Source organism: Xylocopa sonorina, chromosome 8, assembly GCF_050948175.1.
Source record: "Xylocopa sonorina isolate GNS202 chromosome 8, iyXylSono1_principal, whole genome shotgun sequence".
NCBI lineage: Eukaryota > Metazoa > Arthropoda > Insecta > Hymenoptera > Apidae > Xylocopa > Xylocopa sonorina.
Genome location: NC_135200.1, coordinates 3,509,235 through 3,533,562, shown reverse-complemented (window position 1 = coordinate 3,533,562; position 24,328 = coordinate 3,509,235). Strand labels below are relative to the sequence as shown.

At 43.0% G+C, this 24,328-nt stretch overlaps 1 protein-coding gene and 1 non-coding gene across 3 annotated transcripts in view; one reads left to right on the top strand and one right to left on the bottom strand.

Annotated features, from left to right (window-relative positions):
• The window catches only part of Raskol (Ras GTPase-activating protein raskol), a 145,286-nt gene that overhangs the window by 2,167 nt on the left and 118,791 nt on the right, over positions 1-24,328 (top strand). The window contains exon 2 of one of the 2 annotated variants that reach the window (XM_076899576.1): positions 14,652-15,003. In XM_076899576.1, coding sequence (XP_076755691.1) covers positions 14,901-15,003 — 103 coding nt within the window. In that variant the 5' untranslated portion in view covers positions 14,652-14,900. Of the gene's footprint in view, positions 1-14,651; positions 15,004-20,430; positions 20,773-24,328 lie in introns of those variants that run through there. The other variant, XM_076899575.1, reaches the window with a different exon arrangement.
• Trnae-uuc (transfer RNA glutamic acid (anticodon UUC)) lies at positions 5,195-5,266 on the bottom strand. Its single transcript has one exon. It is a non-coding gene; the product is annotated as a tRNA-Glu (tRNA).

Here is a 24,328-nt window from a genome sequence, read left to right as displayed (position 1 = left end):
TCCTCGCGTTTGTGACAATAAATTCTCGACTTGGCTGCTATCGAGGTTCGCGGCGAGGCGAAAGGAGAATCGTGTTTCAGGGTAGTAAAATCGTTGTCGGTACTTAACAGTGAAATATTAGAGGGTGTTTATTGGGTTTAACAGTTACACGGATTGATGTTTAGTAAGTGTAACATCAACGATATTCGTGGATAACAAACAGATTACTATGTGACAAATTAGTGAGTGTTTAACTTTCGAAAGTACAGCGATCGTGAAATCGATATCGCGACTTATTTTCCACTGTTTTATATTTCCTAGGCATATAGAAATGCTGAAACCGACTCACATTTTTCGAAGCACTTCAATCGTTGACAGAGTTCACATGTTAAAAACGGAGATGAACAGTTTTTAATGTGTCCACTAAACAACTTGCGATTGAAGCTGTTTAAAAGAGGAACTGACACGTACCTCGAGCTCGTCAACTGAAGGAAAAAACATAAACTGCCACAGATTCACTGTCGACTCGACACTTTCCCACACTGTTTGTAAATGATCGCCCAAAGCCCAGTAAACCGAGAGCGAAAGCGTAATAGAATTTTCCGTCGCGCAAAAGAAAAAACGAGGCTGGCCAATTATGCGGTGGTAAATGGGGGGGGGGCGAATATTTCCTCGCGTGCCGCATCAGATACTCCGCGTGAAACGTGGCAGAGAGGAAGATGAAAGAAAGCAAGGGAAGAGGGAATATCGGGGGCAGCACAGGAAGCGGCTTTCAGGCAGGTTGCAGCGACGCAACGTCCGGTGTGGATAACGCCTAACAAAAGGGTATCCTTCCGTTCGCGTCGACGAAATAGATACCGCCTTTCATCCTGCGGTGGAGAGCACATTTTTTCGTGCCCAGGAACCACCCTTACGCCCCCGATCCATCGCGCAACTGACTCGTTGGCTGAAACCGAGTTTCCTCGTTCGAAGTTCGCAGTCATCGCACGAACGATGCGAGGGGTGCAATAGACGTGTCCGTGAAAAGAATCTTGAGCACATCCTCGGAATGTTTTACGTACACTTTTTCTTCGTTACCTTGCAATTCGTTCGTTTTCGTGTTAAATTTGCTCGTTGCAAGCACTTTTTATTGTCATACCTATATACAGAGTGAGATCGAAGAGAAAATTCTAATGCAAATTAGCTATCGCGTTAGACAAACATTCCTCGCGTTTCCATAACAAAGTAAACCTTTATAAAAGGGCAGCCTTTTAAATTCGACACCGTTACTCAGTTTCCATGATAAAATGCAAAACAGCCACTCGACAGATAATTAGATCCCGGGTAATACCCGAAAAGCTAGACGAACGGCCGACGTACCCTGTTACATCATACATTATCGTCACAAACTAATAACGAAAATTGCGTCACGGTATATAGGTATATTACAGGGCCGTGCGAGACCCGTCCGACAATCAACCAGTTATTAAACTTTCGATGGGAATTAGGCACGCAGGTGTTACGGCCTCAAAGTGGAAACCACACGAGCGCATCCACCATCGACAAAACTTTCCTCGTGTAATACGGAATCGCTCGACCGCTGTTCCAGCTTCCTCGTACGGCGTGAAAACTCATTTCGCCGTACGCGAACACCGCCACGATTTCGTCTGCTTTTTCCTCGCCCCCGTTCGCTCGATGCCGTTCAACCCGCTCCTCTTTCACGTCCGATTTTTTTCTCTACCCTTCCGGCGTCCACCAGCAGCGGAGCTTTGGAATTCGTGTCCCGCGCGATCGACCCAATTTGATCGCTTCCTGTCGCCCTGGCATTCTTTCCGCGTCTCTACGCGCTCGCGTTCGCGTTTCTCGTCCTCGACGCGAGGCGTCGCCGCTGGAAAATCCACTGGAACGGAAACGAACGCGCCCGTGTGATTCGAGATTCGTCTCCCCGACGCGAGAAGGGCTTCCGACGAGATTGAAAGAACGAGCGATGGCATCTTGGCTACGATAATAGTTCTCGCGCGGAGGCGAACGAGATTCTCTGGGAGTGTCTCTTTCAGAGGCGATTGGAATATTTCCCTTTCGTGGTTGCGTTTCGATGGAAAGCGCGTTGGATACTTCGTTTCTTATTATTGGTTTCTTGCAGAAATTCTATCTTTTCGTATATACTACATATTTCGTTTCGCAGATGTTTTATAGAAAAATTGTGTACTTTAGTACACTCTTTTACTTTTTTCTCGAGTCCACGAAGGTTCGCAGCTCAGTGTACGAGAATAAACGTGTGATTAATTAGAAATTTAGGTGGTATTTTGCGTGTGCAACAATTTCCACTAGTTAATTACTCGAAGCGAACTAATTATGCGATACTGATTAATTATCGGCTAATTTGCAACAATAACGAACGCAAGTGTAATTAAGCCAATTACACAGCGTGTTTTTCGAACGACCCCTGTAATTTTGGAACTTGTGCTTTACAAAATGGATTAACGACACCGTTACAAGCGATGTTATGCAATAAAAAGCATAATGTTTCGTCAGCTGTGAAAAATTGCTCTCGGTAGCGGAATATTTTTCGTACAGAATTAGCTACGGAATTCACCGACCGAGCTGGGCACATATTTGTGCCTGCTTGTCGAACACTCTCGGCGAACGATCGAGGGGCGAGAAAATGGGTCAAGTTTGATTTATATTGTTTGGGAAAAATGGGGAGTTCGTGGAAACGGGGAGAGGCGAAAAAAAAGCGGAGGTCGAGGAGGACCATAGATTTAGCGGAAACGTGCTTTCTTCGAGAAGTATCAGGAAATAAAGTCTCGCCCTTTAGAAAAGGGAACCGTGTAACTGTCGTAAAAAAAATTGTTTCCTTTCGATGCTCGTAATTTCATTTAAACTTCGCTCGTAACCCAGTCGAGCGAAACGCGTTTTCAAGACTCGAACCGTGATTTAGAGTCCTATTCAGCATACCCAGGGAGTGATGGGGAAATCTCTGGAAACGTTTATAGAATTAATTTGTCAGTTTCGCTTTTGTGCAATTAGAGTGGAGCTTCAGTATTGCTAACAGGAAAAGTCATTTAATTACAGCGTAAACGTAACTTTCCTTTAGATTAAATTGCATTTTTCCTTTTGATTTCCTTCTTTTATTTTTTTCATTAATTATTTATTCTCTTTCTCTGCTGGCGTTGTATGTGCAAATTCTGTTCACAGAAATATGTCGCGTCTTCGCGTTTTGAAATATCTGCTTAATTATTCACTGTCTTGATTAAACATTCTCTCAGTGGAATTTTTGCTCGAGGAAGAAGTGGGTCCTTTTACATCATTCGCATAGTTTCCTTGGTTAAATAGAATAGCTGAAGCGAGTACATCATTTTACAGAGATAAATGTAGTGCAATGAAGTTTGTCAAGCATCGATTTAATTAAATATTCCATTTGGTTTGACGCATTAAAGTTGAGTCGACACTCTATTTGGTTCGAGGAATTAGGAAAGAGAGAAGAGAAACTGAGACAGTTTAGAAACGTGGTGCAAGGATTTCTAAAACATTCAGGAACCTGTAATTTGTTGGATTACAGCGACCAGCTCGCGTCATTCAACGTTTTGAATATTCTACCTCGGTGAAGTAATTCGTCCATTAGATTAGCCTGGCCGTTGGCGAGGTTTTTAGTCTCGTTTCTTTGGCTGGACGCGGAGTAAACGTCGTTCGAAAGTTGTGACTAATCTGACCTATATTTACTAGCCTGTACGTGTTCGATATTTCTCAAAAATCTGGACTGCATAAATCTCTGAGATTGTATCCGTTCGAATCGCTCTCGCAAAAACTTTGTTTTCGTGGCGTATCTGTTTCCATCGAGCACGTCAATTTTTGTCGGAAACGTCGCTCGTATCTCCTTTGAGATAACATCACCATCCGATTTTTCAAACTTCAGTGTTTATTCGTGGCTGAGTCAAAGTTAAACTGGTTAGATAGATATAGCAATTTTTTTACATTCATTATTTCTACTCGAGACTAGAAATATTTTTTTCATTTTTACAACGATGCATCAACAATTTATTTAAACATTTAAGAAGTCATTAATTCGCATAAAACCGCACAGCGTATCAAACAGAATTTTTCTATAGTAAAATTACATTCATGGCGCGTATAGTGTAGCCATCATAGTAAAAGAAAGCAGAAAACGTGTGATTTAGTTTTCCTCTCGACACCAGAGTGTCGTCCAACATTGCTCGCGTTTTTCACTCGCGTCTCCATTCTGAAAGCGAACGGAATACTTTCCCCAAGCTCGTCTTGAAATTAATCGAACTCCGCTCGGCGCATTCGCATCGCGGGCAGCAACGTTCCATATTCTGTCAGGGCGTGAAATATCTGGTAAACAGCCGTCTCGCTGCTGACAGCCTCTCCGCTTTCTTTACGCGGCCGGTGCCGATTTAATTTAACCTCCGTTCGCTCGCTGCCAGTCAAAAATTGAAACGGGCTAAAAACGGGCGAAACGCTTTCGCCTCTCCCCGGGCGTCCTTCTTTCGTCGCTCGCCCACGGGCGCGCTCCGCTACGTGATCGAGTGTGTAACGCGGGCATTTCATGACAATATCTGGGACGGGTCGTTGAACTTTTCATAGGCGAGCCTTCTTTGATTCACGGCCCCCATCATCAGTGGACAATCGAACCGCGTTTAATTCTCGGTAACGGGGATCAACCGGCCGTGTTATACAATGTAACCACCAAACAAGAAAGCTGCTGCTGCTGCACCTTGGCTTGTAAAAACGTCGATACTTCTTTCGTGGATCGTGTTTAAAGAGTGGACAGCTGGCTGTACACATGGCGAGAAGGTAAATTGCGAGATAACGATATTTCAATTTATTGGGATGCTGTAACCAGCGGAATGTTATATCAAATTGTAAGTATTAACTTGTAGATTGTACGGTATCGCGTTCAATCGCTCTGTCGGAGTTAGATAAAAAGGGATGGGAAGATAAGTGTGATTGACTCGAGTTCTGATATACCTTGTACATCAATTTATCATTGTTATCATCGGTTATTGAAATTTTAATGTTCTTCGATCAACACTACCATACAAGTTTTCTGGAACCACCCTTTAGCCTGACGTACGATAACATTTTTCATCAATAAACCAATATGTGGTCTATCTTTCTAAATATATAATATAAATAAATAGAAATAGAAATGAATATAGTTAACAATGTAGAAATAAAGAAGCAAAAGTTATTCAAGAAAAAAAAGAAGGAATTCTTCCGGTACCGGGAATCGAACCCGAGCCTCCTGGGTGAAAGCCAGGTATCCTAGCCACTAGACCATACCGGATTTCGTGAGATGGGACGTTTCAGTAACCAGTGATCTTCTACTCGCAGTCGTCAACTACATTCTCATCCTTAAAAATGAGTAAAATAATAATATTATACTCTAACGCGTATTAAGCGGATGTTTGCTCGTCAAATTCTCAGCATAAAGCGAGCGATTCTTCGCTTCGAATAATAATACACGATAGTTAGGTATTTGGTAAGAAATATTCGATAATCTTTGAATAATAAAAAATATATAACAACGGAATAAACAGAAGAATGCAAAAGGGAGGAAAAATATATATTGTATAAACAAATTCCACATTTTGGATATGAAATTTACAGCTGTTTTAAATTCTAAGAATCTGCAGGTGTCTAGATAGTAGATATTGTGCAAAAATTACTCCCCTAAAGTCCGTATTTACACGTTTCCCGCATCTGGCAAATAAATCATAGAAAACAGGTTTCGTTGGCTACCGCGCTTTAATAACAATAATCACGAAACGGGGTTTAAACGTTTCCCGCGTGAGATGCGTTAAGCAACGTCGTAAAAACGAATAATTAATAGTAATAATTCTCGATGTACTGTTGTTTTTAGCACTGACAATTTTTACCACGAGTGAACCATTACCAGCTATTGCAATTCGAACGTTTCCCCATAAATTAAGGGGAATCATTTCGACAACGCATCAACACGGTGGTGGTTGCGCAGTTCCGCGCAGAAACCCGCACTTCACCATCGAAACGGCGCGACTGAATAAATTCCATGGTTAGTAGCCCCTCGCTGATGGCGTTAACGAATGCCACCTCGAATTATTTACCGTGTACCGTGCGAAACGTTTTGCAAATAGAGTGGGTAAACAGCGATCAGGATCTCGGGAGTGGCGAGCGAGCGTAGACGGTACAAAATCGCAAGTGTGCTCGGACAATCAGGAATGCTAATCGAGTTGATCGATTCTCGTTGAGCGGCTAATTAGCCGGCAACGAATACGGGCGTGCATCGAAATCCTTGAAAGGATGATGTTCCAGGCGAATTGTACTGCTTGCACGGGTTGCAAGGGGAGCATCCTGCGTCGCAGGACGATCCAGCCGCGAATTAATCGCAAGTACTGCTTATAATGAGGACTTGTGAACTTGTGTAAGATATGAAAGGAATTGTTTAATTTAAGTGTGACGAAATCGAGTTCGCGTAGTCTGTTAGTGGGTGGTCTGGCATTATTCTAATATTAACTTTGCATCCTTCAACTTTTCGATTTTATTCAAATAACGCATTTAATGAAAATCCTACGTGGTCAAGATTTTTTGTATTTCTTGTTACTTAACTAGTTATCCGAGTTAGAGTTGAGTGGAGGTCTGCAAAAAAGATGGACTACATAAGTTTAAGGACCCCTGGGTTAGGGCATAGTTTTTAATAATGAAATTACATAAGATGTTGACGTTGATATATATACGAATTTAAGCTGGGTTATGAGACGATATTACGAATATCCATTTTTATAACATAAACGATTGCGATATTTTAATCATAATATTGTTTAAACGTACATTTTTTGTCTGTACGGATACTGTTAAAGAAAAATTACTAAGAATTCGAACAAATATTAACGAATCAAAGAAGTCTCAACTACTAGGAATACCAATTTTTCTTATTTTCATGCCAGTTAGACGAACAATTGCACCTGTTTGAATCGAGATATTTGCCTGACCGTCTCGCAAGTGGATTCACGATCGTCCGCGGTCAAAACGAATTTCCCGCTAAAAAAGACGGAAACAACACTGGCAGTTAAATGTGAAAGGTAGCCGAACAGAGTCTGCGGTGTTTCTACAATTTTTTCTCGCCCCGCGTATTGTGAAACACGCCGCTTCGAGGTGGAGCGAAGGCAATGTTGCGCGAAAACGTTATCCAACCGCGTTAATTTCATTATACGGATCTGGCTTTAGCCGCTTAATCGCGGAGAGCGCGTGCACGTCCCTTTGTTGCCTGGTACTTTCCACCGATTGTTTCAGCATCTCCCTGCGTTGCATAATACGCGCGCGAGAGTTGTGCAATCGCACACCTGCGCTTGCACCGACCGCGTCGAAGACGAGATATCTGGTGCTGCGCGTACCTGTACTTTCCGCGCGCCCATTAACGAACACGTTGGCTCCTCCCTTCGAGTCGAATCGGTTTTCATTCACGATTATAATTGGCGATTAATTAATATAGATGCAGAATGTATCGCTCGTAGCTGAAAGTGTACGATTGGATGGCGATTCTTTCTCTATTTAACGAAGATGTTAGGTTAAATATTTGTACTCGACGCCTTCTTCAACGTTGGCAATGGAAATTATTGCATAAAACGGAGGAAGATTTTCTTTGCATAAAACTGAGCTATAATTTTTATTGTTAACGTCTACAGGCGATGGAGAGTTTTGCTTTCAATAGAAATCTTGAAAGACACACGCATTTCTTAGAAGGTTGCGGTGGAATAAGTTTAACCTCCGTAATCGCTAATCAATTCTGGTGTCCCCTCAAATAGTTAATGGCTGTTTAGTAGCTGATGAAATTTCAAGTATATTAATTCTTAGTACTCCAAGAGTTTCGGAGCGGAGTCATCTAATGTTCACTTTTGAACTCGAGAACTCCCCAATAGAGCCAATGCAAAACAATTTTCAGTACATAAGAACAAAAACAAATCGTAGTAACTTCATTCACTCTGTTAGCAAATTGCAAATGAAATCTGTTCAGGAAAGTTTCGTTCATGTAACTGTAAAAAAAAACTGTTACTTTTCCTTCGGAATACAAAGAACTAAATGCATATATCAGAATGCCAGAGTTCTTGTATGAATGATCAAATGGTGTATAAGTATCAATTAATTAATTATGTGCGAATTATTATATTATATTAATTTACAATTCATTACTATATTAATTTACAATTCATTTAATCATCGATCGACCATTCTCATTAATTCTTAGCTAACGAACCAGAGCCAATAATCGCCTCTATCGTGGTAGCTATCCAATTATATCGATCGTTAACACATTTCCATTATACATCTGGCGAGCGTTGTTGCCGATAATCGCGAAAGCGATGTAAAAGCGCCCTACCGACGATGAACATTTCACAAACCGGTCGCAGAGTTTCGCAAACAATTCTCAGCACGTTTGTTTAGAAGGCATTCGGTTCCTGAGCCCGCCTCCCGGCGTCCAGGGCCATTTAGCCGGTGGTTCCATTGCGAGAGCACCCACCTATTTTCCAGCTTTTTGCGCGGGGGCCTGCTCGTAAATCCGTCGAACGTTTTTCGGGGGTAGCATAAATCGCGGTTCGTAATTCCGCTCGGTAAGAGGAGAAAGCTCCAGGGTGGCGCGTGGACCGCGATAAGTTCGCGCTGCTCTCGATAAATCAACTTTACGAGCTTACGCGCGAGCGGCCCCGCGTTTTCACCGGAAGCGTCGCCTGGTCTAATGGAAAAAACAAAAAAAAAAAAATGCGAGCGCGGCTGGTTACAGCGGTCCGCGAAAGGGTTGGCTAGGCTCTGGCGATCCATCTAATCCTGCGTAGACTCGAATTGCCCCGCGAAAGAATAGTCCGTGGTGGTGGAAGGATCGAAATAATTCCGTGAATCCCTGCCGTCGCGGAAGGGTTTATATCGTAAATCTCTCGCGTCTCGCGAAAACGAGCGGCATTGTGCGCTACGTGTAATTACGAAAGCGACAGTGGTTTCGCGTCCATTGAGACTCTGCGTGTGCAGGTGGTCTGGTTTCGTCCTGAGAATGGAGACGCGCGGATAGGGTCGTGAGAGAATAAAACGGGGGATCAATCGTTTGTTTTGAAATTCAAACGACGCGATCTTAACGCATTCTGTGTTTATCGATGAAAAACGCCCGCCAATTTTCTTATTCGTTGTATCTCGAACAACAGTTGCTGAAGCTTCGAAATGTAACGACTGTTGAGCATTCTTAGAAAACTTGTTAAACGCTGTTTTAACTTCAGTTTTCCGTATTTAAGTCCTGCGAGATTTGAAACGCGAATAGAGCCCGATATCGCGTTGCGTAACGTTTTCAACGTAGCAATTTTTCTAAGAACAGAGGCACGAGGAAGTTGAAAACAGGAGCGCTCGAATTGTTCGCCGCGGTAGCAACAACAGAAAATTACTCCTGTTCTCTCCTTTAATCATACGATGATGCCCCAGCGATTTCTTCTTCCATAGCTTCGGCTCGTCGTTAAAAGCCACTTCGTCCAGAGCCTCGGATCCTCCTCTATTTTAAGCGCCGCTATAACCTTTTACGAAACGTCGGCGCGAATAGTCGCCCAGTGGCCAGGCAACCTTTAATCCCCGGCAGAATCTCAAATCCGGCCTTTGAACTCGAAATTCACCAGACCGCGCGCGTCTCTCCCTCGACGGGGGATTTAAACCGGAATTAAACTGTTCCTTTCGTGAATTTCTCCAAAAGGACCTCGCCGCCTTGTTTAGAAACTTTATCTTTTACCATTTCCCTGCTCTCAGTGGAACGGAACTCTGTTCATGGAGCGCTGTTTAATGGATTTTATTCTCTCGAATAATTATTAGCTTTCGAAATGTTGTTATACAAATCGTTTATAAATTATCAACTGTCGAGATACGTATTTGTTTAAGCTGCGTTTCGACATTTAAGGGTTTAGGTATTAACTGTCTTATACGTACAAATGCAAGCAAGCATTCTAGCACCTCCAGCGATCCTAACCTCGCTAATTGAAACGTACAACACGGATGTCCAGTAATTATGACAGTAGATAGAGCCATTTCTAGCCAGACATCCGCGCCACGCATCCGTGTCTACGAGACAAGTAGATTCAGAACCGTTGCTCGCGTTTAAACGAGGTACATGTTTCGATACGTAGTTTCGATGCTTACTTACTCTGTTAATAATCAATATTGTATAACATTTGTGTTTATAAAAACATCGATAACACAATTTTTTAATAAGAAAATGCGATAAAGTTTAAGTTAAATTGTTAGTTGCCTCGATCAAGGTTTAAGAGCAAGATGCTTTGTAAATAAATACATTCATTTAGTAGCTTATTCATTTGATTCCGATCATTTTATGAACTTCGTTCGGATAAGGGAGCGCGCGCATAAATTATCAATCAGTTGAATTAAATTCTTTTTTCCCGTTTTATCGAGCTAATTAACGCGTTTTACCATATCGAATGAAGACAGCCGAGAAATGAGGGAAATAAGGGGCTCCACGTTAAGAATATCGCATATTACGTTATTTGCACGCGACCATTAATATTCATTAGCGGTCGGTTAATGGTGGAATGACAAAATTACGACTGAAAATTTACGGCTGCCTGTACGAAGGCTAATAGAGAAGCGCCACCGCGAACGATAAAATCGAGGGTCGCGAGATGCGCAGAGGGGTACAAGTCGGTAGCGCATTATTCACGGTCGTTCAACAAGAAACACCAGTTTTCGCAATCGTGAAATCATGCGGCTGCCCGCGATTCCGCGAATTTCGCGTCGAACGCCGCTCGTAAAGACGATGTTTCGCTGGGACCCACACTGGCAGATACAAATACTGTAATTCGTTCCGACATTCAAATGAACATCCACCGGATGGATATCTAGATTTAGTCGGTTCCTTCTCCACACGATCCTCCATAATAAGATCCGAGCCAAGTGTTTTTATTGCGGTGCGTTCATAATTCATCCCTCGTTTCAGGGTAATCGAGTTAATCGAACACGACTCACTTCAACCCAATTATATAACCTATCTTGAAGTTCTTTCACGTTCGAACACGTTCATCCGCCTTTCTCATTTCTCATAGAGCCTTTGCCACACTTTTTTCATCGATTCCTTTTAATATTTTCATTCACTGATACTCTTGCGAAGTACAGTTCATAGTTACATTAGATGAGAATTGAAAGCGTGCAATTTCTAGGGTTGATTAAAAATATCAAGTAAATATAACAGCAAAGATTTGTTAAGAAGATTGGTTGTATTAATGTTTAAGAAATCGTTCTATCTCGTTTCATCGTCTTTCACGATTTCCCCGATTTTACTTTCCGTGCCTTCTTTTCCCAAGGAACGCTCGTGGATCAACGCGATTCCGGGTCTAATTAATATCGCGTTTAAATTATTCGTAAATTATACGGATCGTTAATTAGCCGTGGCGAAATTAACGAGCGGCAATGCCGGCGAGCAGGATTCGCGTCGCTCGCGCCTTCCCGCTGCGCCACGCGGCGCCCCTCTCAGCTTCATGGAAACTGAAGTTTACGAGCAACAGGTGGCTAGAGCGAGGCGTCGTTTCCGTGGCGTGTTATCACAATCAACCGCGATCGACATCCGCCACGCATTCACAATCGAATCTGTTTAAGAAAAACGCGCATCGCGCGATGCGAGAGGGTACAATTCAATTACTTCGATACACATAATTCGTTATTCCTTGAAATATTGATGGCATCGGTGTAATCAAACTACAGATCGAATTTTATCGAATATATATTATATTCATCTTCAATTAGGTGCGAAACGTGAGCTATCAATTTAAAAAAGATATCAGAGCAGTAATGCACGATAAATAATTAACAACAAACTGAAAGATGAAATATTCCATCCCCTTCGTTGATATAACACAAGACTCCTTTTCATAATTGAAAGGTATCCCAAAACAAATCAGACTGTCGAGAGAAATTCAAAGAAAACCATTAAAGCGTTGTCTCAAGGAATCCGAATTCACAATCGAATATGTTTAAGAAAAACGCGCATCGTGCGATGCGAGAGGGTACTATTCAATTACTTCGATACACATAATTCGTTATTCCTTGAAATATTGATGGCATCGGTGTAATCAAGCTACAGATCGAATTTTATCGAATATATATTATATTCATCTTCAATTAGGTGCGAAACATGAGCTACCAATTTAAAAAAGATATTAGAGCAGTAATGCACGATAAATAATTAACAACAAACTGAAAGATGAAATATTCCATCCCCTTCGTTGATATAAGACTCCTTTTCATAATTGAAAGGTATCCGAAAACAAATCAACCGGTCGAGAGAAATTCAAAGAAAACCACCAAAGCGTTGTCTCAAGGAATCCAATTAAAACTTGGTTCGAGCCAATTTCCGCTAGAAATATTGTTCCAACGGCGCTCGGATTCTCGCGGCCAATCGCGTCGCGACATAGATGCCTGGAGGAGTTGAAATCGAAACTTACCTCTCTCTCTCTCTCTCTCTTTCTCCCTCTCCCCCCTGTATGGCCTTTAATTACGAGCTGGCCTGGCGGCCTATTTAAAAAGTGCACCACGCCCACGCACACCTACGAGCCGCGGCCTCTGCATAAGCGAGGAGATCCTACACGCTGCCTGGCAACATTGGCATAAATTATGTTCAACGAATCGGTCATGTATGCGTGCGCGCGCGCGCGAGAGAGAGACTCCTTCGATTAACACTTGCAAATTGTAATAATTGCTGGGATGGTGCGCGCCAGGATGACGCGTAAAGCCGGCTCCTTTCCTGGGAGCATCTGCTGTCTTAGCGACTCTAATAATTGTCTTTACAATCTTTTTCCGCTGTGGCATTGTGGGTTTTTCAAGGGGGATGTGAAATTTAATAGAAGTACTGTACGTTTACGGTGAGAAGAATTGTTCAGAGAAATTTCTCGTTTGTTAGTCTTTTATGCAACAAGTTGCGGTTGATTTCGTTTAATTATTAATTAATTGTTTTTCTGTGGCAGCAAGAGAAAAGGATTTCTATTTTATTCGGAGAAAATAGATGTAGATAAGAGGTAGTTTGGTCGACGCAGATTAGAGTATCGTTGTTTCTCTTTTATCGGTATTCTGTCTCATTTGTTCCGTTATTTTTAGATCATTTCTGATATAAAATCAAGCGTACACGTGTTATCGGTAATTTCATTTAGAAGAATCAGCTGTAAATAAAGAGTTATCCGTGCGTTGAAAATAACGAAGCAATTTGCGCGATTCATTATTTTTTATCTCGATTGAATGAGAAATTTGCCTCGGGGCCTGACCTGTGCGTAAAAGGAAAGTTCGCTGGAGGATTCACCGCGCGCGCTGTGTATTCCGTATAAAGTCGTGGTAATAATCGCTCGTGTAAATGTAGAGGCGTTTACCAACGTTGATTAATGCCCGTCGAAATCGCGTGGAAGGAGGACAGACGTCGGAATAAATAACGCACGTACAAGGGAGACGGAGCGTTCACAATGAAAGTGTTGCGCAATGTGATGGAAAATGCGCTGCGAGTGATGGATCGTTTATTAATGGCTCGGTCTAATTCGACCGACAGACGCTGGGATTATGTAATTCTCGTGTTTGTTTTACTTAACCCGTTAGACGTTGGAAGATCGACCGTTTCGAGGAAATTTCGACGCTTTCATTTCCGTTGATCGATCGAGATTCCGTCGATTCTTTCGCTGCACGGTTCTTCGAGGAAATTATCTTGCCAGTGCGTCTTTTACGCGTTAACAAAGCGGTTGTGATTCTTCTTTGATATAAATCTGTTTCCTTCTATTATATTAATTTTATTACTAGAGTATCGCATTAATGCAAAATGTGGAAATTTTAATGGGGTTATATTAAATGCTTGTACAGAAGCGTAGGTCTTAACTTGTTATTTTATACTGTCCTTTTTTTTAAGATGACCCTGTTGCGCTAAAGATACTTTTGTTCGATATTTATGTACATCTTTGTACCACCGTAGAGAACCGATAGTATAAAAGAACTTCAGCAGTCTTGATACGGATATAATTAAATCTAACCTTCTTCGTGCTGCCGCAAAAGGAGATACGTGTACTGCATAAAAATCCGATATCAACACCGTAGTGCCTTCACTCGTATTTATATCGCAACTATTCACAGCCAATTAATGATTTCAGAACACGTGTTTCCATTCGCGATGCATACTAGACTCAGTTCACAGTAACATAATCTATATTATCAACAATAATTAATCCAATTTCCACACTCCACTTTGCACTCTACAATTTCTAACGATTATTGCGTCCTACATACCCCTAAACGAACTTGTTAAATCACTCTGTAATAGAGATTGTTCGACTCTGAAAATGCAATCGAAGTAAAATCAAAGTTTAACATTCCCACCCAAATCACAATCAATGAGATACCATTGGAACAATAAAAAATCCAATTTCTGCATTGTGTACGTACCTCGAACGAAACTTGCGAAATAAACTCGCAACAACGATTCGTAAGGACTGAAACATTTCTCTCGAAGGGAAAGAGAATGTTGCGATTTTCTGAAATTCGAAAACAAAGCGACGCGTTAAAGGTAACTCGCGGTTGGAGATATTCAGAAGCCGGAACAACCGCTGTTCCCGTGTCGCCATTTTGGAGAACGCAGCTCGCGCGTGCGCGCCTCGTCCAGCGTCGCCCGACGGGTCTGATTTCCTTTACAGGTGTGAACTAGAGCGAGGAGAAGCCGCGACGAGGTTGGCCGCGACCTACGCGCCCACGCCCACGCACACCTGCCCCGAAACAGGATCGCGCGTAGTTACCCGTTAATTAGTCGTTAATTAACCCGGTACCTCGCGTGACGCGAGCAGAGCCGCGGCCCGCGAGAAAATGCCGCGGCACTCGCTCCACCTCGGTCCAACTTGACGGGAAGCTACGTCAGCCGGAGGAGGCTCGTTTCAGCCCCAAGGAAGATGCACAACGTCTCGACGGAGGGCGCGTCGCCCGGTGGTCGACGATTGTCGCGCAGTTTTCACTCCTGCCTCCGCGGAGCTGACCACGACGACCTCGAATCAGGTAGATCGAACACGCAACGAACGAGAGGTTCTCGCTCGAGCGAGTAATACCCACGTGTGCACGCATACTTGCATCCGAATCGTTCTGTTTCATATCTTATGAGCCACCACACGGGGAGATAACGGATTCGTTATGGTAACAGTACTTAAATATTTTGAGAAACCTATATTTTAGCTGGCATCCCGTTCGACGCACCACGAGACTGGGGCTGAGTAGTTAAGTAACGAGGTTAGTTGACCGGTTCCTTCTAACTGTTGTATCACTTCGATATTGGAGAAACTTGCAGCACGTCGAACCAACGGATTCGAATCAGATTACGACCTAGCATTTCTTTCAATTGTAATCGCTCTAGAGTGTAACAGTTAGAGGGGATTTTTCTCGTTAGTCGACTAAAAGTATCTCTGATATCCTCTACTCTTCTGCTGATTGCCTATAGTACGATACAAAAAGAGGCTGAGAACTTCGAATAAGCATCAGCTAAACGAACCAGAGAAGAAATCTTAATAAACTCGTAACAGGAAAAATATTTTGCTTTCCTTATCTCGTATTAAAGTAACAGGAACTTTCAAGTCGACCGCGTTTTGCGTTTAACATGTGCAAAGATAGAAAGAGAAATGGAAGCAGTCGAGACAAATAATAAATGAATAAGGTAATGCACGTACGAAAATCAGTCACGCTTGCACGTAAAACTTTTTAGTATCGTCGACTGGTTCAATTTTGCAGAACGAGCTGCACGTAAGTGTAATGGCAGTCTTCGATCTTGCCAATGGAAGTCGCGAGCGCAGGAACGCGTACGAGCGGAAGGGGAATGCCCTAAAGACGATAAGAACCGCGGTGTATATCATTATCCTGTCGGTCGGATTAAATATTTCCCGGCGTTTAAATATCGCGTCGCGATTTTTGTCGCGGATCGAGCGATTTCGCGGCGCGTAGGACAACGACACGCGTAGTTCTCCGCTCGCGACGTGGGCTAGCGGTATGCAGCGTTACGGGGCCTACGCTCGTTAAAAACCGCGCTTCTACTTTCCCATAAAAGAAAAACCGCTCGTGGGAAAAAGGAGAACGGGGTCTCGGTTAACGTGGTTGCCACGGCGGACGCGTTCACCAGTCGCGTAGCTTACTGCGTCCTAACGCGACAATCTCGCGAGTATTTCACGTTGGCAGGATTCGCGTTCGATTTCAGGCTGAAGGAGAGTTTGATGGATCGCTGATGCGCGAGGACCTTGCGTAACGGTTCGATTTGTACGCTCGAACGGGTTGAACGCCGTGGTTTTAGGAAAGGTTAAACTGGTGAACGAAATGCAGCGGGATTGCACGAGACTGAGTATTCCTTGAGAAAGTTTTGAAATTGATCGCTCAACTTCAATTGTCGTTCATTAATTTTTAGTTGAGTTTTCTTTTCTGGCACTTCGTAATCGAAAGGTTAAAAAATGACTGTGCGTTGATCTGTATTAAATCTAGTCGATCCTCCTTATTCGTGTCTGAGGAAAGATCTGTTAGGAATTCGAAATCTCTGCTCTCTTGTTTTATGTAAGAAACTCAATCCACGAAGGCTCTGTTATAAACAGCGCGCTAGGTTACTCTGAGAAACAGTAGTACGCGAAGATTGTATCACACCGTTTCTATTCATAACAACGACTAGGTATTAATTAAAGCCATTAAATCGTAAAGCTATTTCGCCCCGTATCGCTTCTTGGTACGTGCAGACTGGTTCCTTTCTATCGTACGCATACCCAATTAAAAATAGAGCGGATTCCATTGAATCCTCTTGGATGGTTCTCAAAAATCGTTGCTTACGGACTTCCGAGAAATCAAACTTCGAGTCGCTTAATTAATTAGAACGCGAACGTCCGTTTCGCTTTATTGCACGCGGTGTACGGGCGAGGCATAAATTCTTAAACGGTGGCGCTTCATAAATAACGCACGCGATTAATCTTACGCGGTCCAGTTGCTTGTTATGGTACCCCACGCGAACGCGCGTTTAAAACAACCTGCGACAGAGATTTGCGACGAATCGACGATAGAATTGCTTCGCGATTCGATCGATTCGATCATATTATATGTTATTACAAATCGCAAACGCGACGACAACTTTACGCGAAACAAAGTATGCCACGGAACATTTTTCCCAACGCGTTTCATCACGAAACATTTGTCACTCGTAACTCAAGTATTTCCAAACGCTTTCTACTATTAGCTATTGGTAACTGGAACTCCTTCGAAATCAGGGTGCCGCATCGATGTCACTGGTGTATCGAGAGACTGTTCGAAATAGAAGTTTCGACATTGCGTTGAAACGCGAGATAAACTTCGACTCGCCGCTCGAGACTTCGTTTAAAGGAGGAGCGCGGGAAAAAAGCCCCGATATTTACGTCGTACGAATAATTCATGAGAATATACGATACCGTTGAACCGGAACGTCTGACGGCCACAAATCCTCGAACGGCGACGCGTCTGAAAGGGTGCTGGCGCCTAAAATACTTACTTGGCGTGTTCGCCGCGAACGACGCCGCGAAGGTGTTCTAAAATTCGGCAGGAAACCGCGACAGAGTCCATCGCGGTCCGTCCTCTGCGTTTCGAGATGCAACGCGGCTCGCAACCGGGAAAAACTGATCTCGACCTCTGAGAAGAGCGCCAGGAATTCGGGACGGTATATTTTTAATCGAACGTTCAGCGTTCGCGTCGAGAGAAAGAGACTGACGATTTCACTATTTCAAAAGTGCGCGCTCCAGCTATTTCGGAAGACAGTTTCGACAACGCGCGTATATCTCTCGTTTCCTAACTGTGCATTCATCTCTCTCTGTAGAAAATTGTAAAATTTGTTGCGAACCATTCTAATTGCCACTCTTTATTTTCCTGATGAATATGGACGTATCGTAGCAACTGTGCAACTGGTAAAAAAACAAAGAGAGGGAGAGATACAGTTAAGATGAAATCTTCTGCAGCCATTGTTATGCTTTGCGATACGTAATGCTTCTTTTTTTTTTTAGAGTAACAGAGGAATTTTATTATGAGAGGTTTTTAATTAAAAGGATGGAATATATTAGATGCCTTGATAAAAGTAAATGGCTTTCCCAGGAGTATGACGAGTTCAAAGGGTTAATATCTCGGCGAGGAGCCTTTTCAAGTCGCCAGGATTCGCACCGTGAGATTTTCTCTCACGGTCAAAGATGATGGGCGATTTTTCAGCCGAGAGAAAGGATCAACCTGACGTTATTGGGTTTCGTAATTTCACGTGCACAATAACAATGTATCGTGGTTGAACAGACATTTTTAGAATCCATAACGATCGATTTCTCGATTCTAGTTACAAGTATCTTCATTTATTCCTGAGAGGGTTATGAGAAAGTGCTAGATGTAGCATATACTAATCTACCAAGTGAAATTCGCGTGTCTTTGATTATCAGCAGCTTAACACCAAACTTACCGCGTAACACGCCATAAGAAACTCAAAACTAAGTAAAATATAAATCAGTTTGATTCGTTCTCCGTTATATGAGAATTGCATTCTCAGAGCACCAAATTACGATTCACACGGTTACGAAATCAAATTTTATAAAATACAAAAGGCAAGATATATTTTAGAAGCTTTTCAAATAAACGTTATATTCTCTTCCAAATAATTACAATTAACACAGAACTTAGCATGAACAACAGAACATGATTAAATCGAAAGAAAATTCTCTTACAATAATTCGAAAAAAAATCTGATCGAAATCTAAAAACCGGTCATTTGATTGCTCTAATTCGATATTGGCTCGTGTGTTTTCGAAAGAAAGAAGAAACACGGGCCACTTGGTGCGTTTCACCCCGTTCATTCATCGATTCAACCGAAGCGAGGCGTACCTCCGAGAAACGGTGCGTCGCGACGCGCGTAACCGAGGGAGGTCGCGTTTAATATTTACTTTCAAACACGGCCTCCGCTCGCGCCAGTTCATTACCGGCTGTATCGTGTCCGCTGTCCAGTCGCGAGAGACACTCGTGGATCCGATTCCCGCGTGCCCAGCCGCGGGGACTCGCTGATCGTCTTTTCTTCGAACGATAATCACCAGTCGAGTGGACGCTCCGTCTCGTTCGTTCCGCGTACGACTTCGAGATCGCCCACAGTCGTCCGTTTAAACATTTAAGAATCGTTTGGCTAGAGAGTCGACGGAATCCGCGCACCGTGCAGCTCCTTCGTATCCTCTCTCGGTTCAATTCGAACGGATTCGTGCGAAACGATCGACGTTTGTGTTGTGAGATAAGTGGATTTGCAATGCGTCTGCACGGTGAGACTGCGTAGTTTCGCGAACGCTACGAGACAGCAGAGAAATCGATCGAGAAAGTGGAATAGGAGGAACTCATGAAATTATAATACCACTGATTACGTCTACTGTGCAGTCGTAGAAAAAAAAAGAACTGAACGAAAGTGGAATTCTTGCACAATCTTGATAATAACTAACATCGAAGGCATAAACGAATCTTTGTAACATTTAATGACAGTGCAATGGTCGCATGATCTTGGTAATAATAATACGCTAAACTGATAATCTCGACGCGAAAGCGAGCCAAGGATATCGAAGATATACGTATTGCGTTACAAACGCAACGATCAGTGCAATTGAAATTGGCGATGATATCTTAATGATAACAGAGTCGCAACGATCACGAGTCACTCTGAATGGTTTAAGGGAGTCATTGAGTCCCGCGTGTGGCCAACAAGGACTTTATTGATCGCGCGGCAGGTCGATTGGCGGCTAATTACCCGGTGAATTGATTCAGTGTGTTTAACGAGTGTCGCAAACGCTGTCCGAGCCCTTCGATCGATGAAATTTACCAGGCTGTCCTGCGTCTCGACCGACAGATGCTACCGTCGTTGAATCGAGCCCTGTGCTCGATGGACTCTCTCGTGCCACGCGTGTCGAACGATCCTCGATAAGATTGACGAGTCCGCCAAGCGAGTCGTCCGCTTTCACGAAGGGCGACGAATGGTTCCGTTCAAATCAGACGAATGGACGGGCCGTTCCGTTCTTCCTCGACGAGCGTTGCTATTTCACTGAAAGTTCGAGCCGTGCCGATGACTCGTCAATTGTCCGAGGGAAAGTCGCGATTTCTGAGACTGTACGAGATTTCTTTCGCGAGGAGGTTCGACAAATCGCGACGCGACTAAAGTGTAACAAGTTTCACTGTACTGTGTCTGAAAATTGCGCTCGTGGTTTACGCGAAAGGATTGCTTCGTAACAATCGGAAGCAATTTTTATTTAATTATTCTGAAGTTCGCGATGCAAGTCTACCAACGAGCCTCACATAATTCGATGCTACGGCTCCTGGCAATTTGTAGCTCGCTGTGAAATTAATTGGGAAAAACAAGCGTTGGATAGTCACCGTTGATGCGTGTTGATTAAGAAGCCGCTGAGACGAGCCTTGGGATCGTTACGGCTGCGGGACACGCGTAAAGCGAATATATTGGAATAAAAATACAAATTCCTGGAGATTGCCCAACAGCATTAATAAAACATCGCGCGAGGATGTGGCGAGCGGAGAACAATGAGCCAGTGATTTCATCGTTTCCATGATTAAACGGGCAGGACGTAACGAAGGGCGAGGTGCGACCGCGTTTGGAGCAGCTGATTTCAGGCCTGTTCGATCCGCCGGATTTATTCGTGGATGATCTAATAATTGCTCAAGGCCGGAGTAGCTCGCACAGTTTGCTGGCTAACCGGTAATTAGAGTGCGTCAGCAACATGAGAATCCGATACGTACCGCAGGATATCGGAAATTGTTACAAGCGTACGTTCATTTTTCTATTTTCCATACACTTTTTACTCTAGTTTCGCCTCCAGTTCGCGCGCTTTTTTTTTCATAGACAATACCTCGACGAAGGAAATTACGCGCGCCATGCCTCGATAAGGTAACTATTTCTCCGATCCGTGGGCAATTTTCTGTAGTTTGCGGTGACACGAATTTCATCCGCGGAGCGTGCGCGGTTGAAAACGGACGGTTACGTAGAAATGGTTCGATACAAACAAATAGAATACCCAACAAGTTTTTTTTTTAACGTTTCTTTCACCTTACGCGAAGATGCAACTACATTTTTTATTAATTTCGCTGTAAAGATACATTTGTGTACAGTAAATTTTGAACGATAATTATATTTTATTTGAAATGCTGGGCAATTGCGATTGCTCGAATCTTGTTATCGAGGTTGCGTTCATTGGGCTACGCGCGATATTTAATTCGCTAATTGTCCTTCGTCGAGCGCAATTCCGCGTAGAATGCAGATTTTCCGTTAATTCGAGGCTGATAATTTATTCGATCCAATTTTAATAATCACGAATACTCGACAGAGGACGATAATTCGATTTAAACGATTTCCAATGTAACGGAAAACGTTCCGCGGAGATAAAGGTAATTTCGAACCGCGAAATTTTGGCGCCTGTTAAGAGTTTTACGGAAAACGGCCAGTTGCAAATGTTCCCACGTTATTGTTCACAAATATTCGGAAGCTGTTGCGCGAATTAACGAGGAATAGCCGGGAGAGTATTACAAATTTCAGCATTGACCGTGCTGTTGCTTGTTACCGCGAGCATGCGGGCCCACTTGTTAAATAGAAACAGAAATGCATTTCAGGCATCGGAAAAGACCGCGTAACGTATTATAAAATCTACGTGTACCATGTATGAAGCATCGTACAGCTTTTAAAATGACCATAAAAAATCGAAGAAAATCTTTTAACCAGTTAACTGTGGAATTTAGTTTGAAAAGATCAGCACAGGGTGCGGAATTAAGAACAAGCAACGACGTGTATGCACGTCGAACGCAGGACAAATGGTACTATTATACATTTTACGAAAAACGAGGAAGGATTACATTTTTATTCGTCAGAAAAACTAACAATTCGTTTCTGAATACATTAGTCTTACTAAAAGCTTGGGAATTGTCAAAAAATAATAAAATACATAAACAAGAAAAATTGAAGATAGCAAGAGTAAACAAGAAAAATAAGAAAATAGTTTACAAAATTTCATGCTATGCTTATAAGGGTTTCTTTGTAGTGAATGGTAATTTTTTATTTTACACGATGAGTATACACGTCGAACGCACTTAACTGGTTAATAAAACATTTCAATTTTCTATATAATTTCACAGAAAAGCTTTGCACGCATTCTAAAAGCGAACGATTCACGCGTACGAACTATACAAAAATGGCCTTCGTCGATCTCCCCGCGAAATTCGATTCCGTTGGTAAAAATCAGCGACGTTTTCGCGCGCGAGATATCGTTCGCTGGTTTCGTATCGCGAGACGAAAAGGAACGAGCAAAGATCGCGAAATAACGCCACTGAACAGAAGATTGAAACGCGGTGGTAAAAGTGCGCACGCCATTGTGGCGATGAGATCCGTCGGAGCCGAGCAATTTCATCGATCGATCGGTCTATCCGTCGCTCTCCCCCCTTTCATTGTCGGACACGCTTTTTATCCGTTGATTATACAGTCCCTTTAATAGCTGGCAACTGGCAATTAAGTTGTATCTGGAGGCTCTCTATTTACTCTTTTCACGTTTTGTCCCACCGCGAACTGGCGGAGGATCGACTTTTTCCCGAGTTCCGCCAGCGTTGTCGACGAGAAACGAAGACGGAGGGGACGACCAGGAGGAACTATTCGGTAGAAAGCCGTCGAAATTCATTTCCATTCTCGAGGGGAATTAAGACACGGCGAACATCGACATCGAATTACCGCTCGGCGTCCCGAGTTTTTATCCGCCACTCCACCCCGCTGTTTTGCTCGGTAATAACGCTAATTGAATCGATCCTGGCTTGCTTCTGCCCTGCCATTACTCGCTCCGTGTGTTTCCATCCTCTGACGCTGCGCGTGCTTTCGTTTCTACCGCTGAAATTTCGATGCGTCCGCTCGCGATCGAGCGTAACGTTCGCTCCTGTTGCGGGCATCGCGAGAACTGCTGGTCGACATTTTCTTTGCCAACTTTTAACCACCCAATTGGCGAGGAAAACTGCGATACTTTGGCATGGAAAATTGTAAGAGAAAAAAGTTGTTTGCTTCGATATTTGTGTACGTTGGAGTAATGACGAGTAGGATATGGTTGCATTTTAGAGTTAATTAGTTTGCAGTGTATAGTGAAATTACGTGGAATTTCGAATGTTCGTGGAATTCGAAAGAGCGTAATTTCAATATTGAATGTCTTTAATGACTTTCCTCGACTGTGCTGTACGCGTGAAAGGAAACGTTGCGTTACTCGCTCGCTCGCTACACACACCGGTCAGTTTATACCGATGAAATGTAGGAACGATCGCGTGCGTGGATTTTCACTAACGTCTGTAAATTCCTCCGCGCGATTCCTTGGCATTTCGACGCGAATCTCCGGCTTTCACGAGCGATTCGAAACACGTGCCTCGCTTCCTGTTGTACCAGATTCACCATGCACCGCACGTCCCCACAATCGCTCAATAATAACTCGATTGCACCAGTCAAATCGGAGCGGACAGAGGATGGAACGGTCGTCGCTGAAAATCCCACAGAAGTTCGCGCGAATCGCTTTTCCGCCATTCGCCATTCAATTTCATCGAATCCTTCATTTCCCTGTTGCAATGTGAAATATTAAGTAAGAATTCGTTAAATTCCACTTGTCTTACCGTATATTTCATCCAAATATGTGTAAGAAACAGGATAATGCAATGAGATACACTCACGATTGACACCTGCGTTAATTAATTATAATAAGTCAAAGTGAACATTGAGTTTCTTACGCAATCCGACAGTGATTTCTCTGAAAAAGGAATAAAAGAAATAAAAATTCTTGTATAATATGTTCCACGCGTCGATATCCTTTGCATCGATCGACTCTTTCATATCTTGTACTTTATATTACAAATTGAACGGAGGAATTGAAATTTTGAAATCTCCAGCTGTCGACAGCTGCTGACAAGCAAATTCATCACGCTCGAATCGTAGCTTTTTTTCACCAAATATATTCGAATTATCCTTTTCACCCTCCCTGCGTGCCCGCTCAATCCTGACGGACAAGAGGTTAATTAAATCCTGACCGGGCGATTCGCGATTTTAATTAAAAATTTTCCCCGCTGGCTAAACTCTTGCTGAAAGTTCGGGAAAGCGGCTTTCACGTGTACTATTTCTTTTGTCACGCGGAGGGAATTAATTGGACGTCGATATAATCAATCATAACTCTTATAATCGGAAGTATACGAGGCCTGGCGAGTAATTGATGAGTTACGATCGTAAATCTCTTTGAGATCACGGGCATTGATAGATCCTCATTATCATCGATCCACCGGGAAATAAGGTAGAGATTTATAAATAGTTTATCAATAA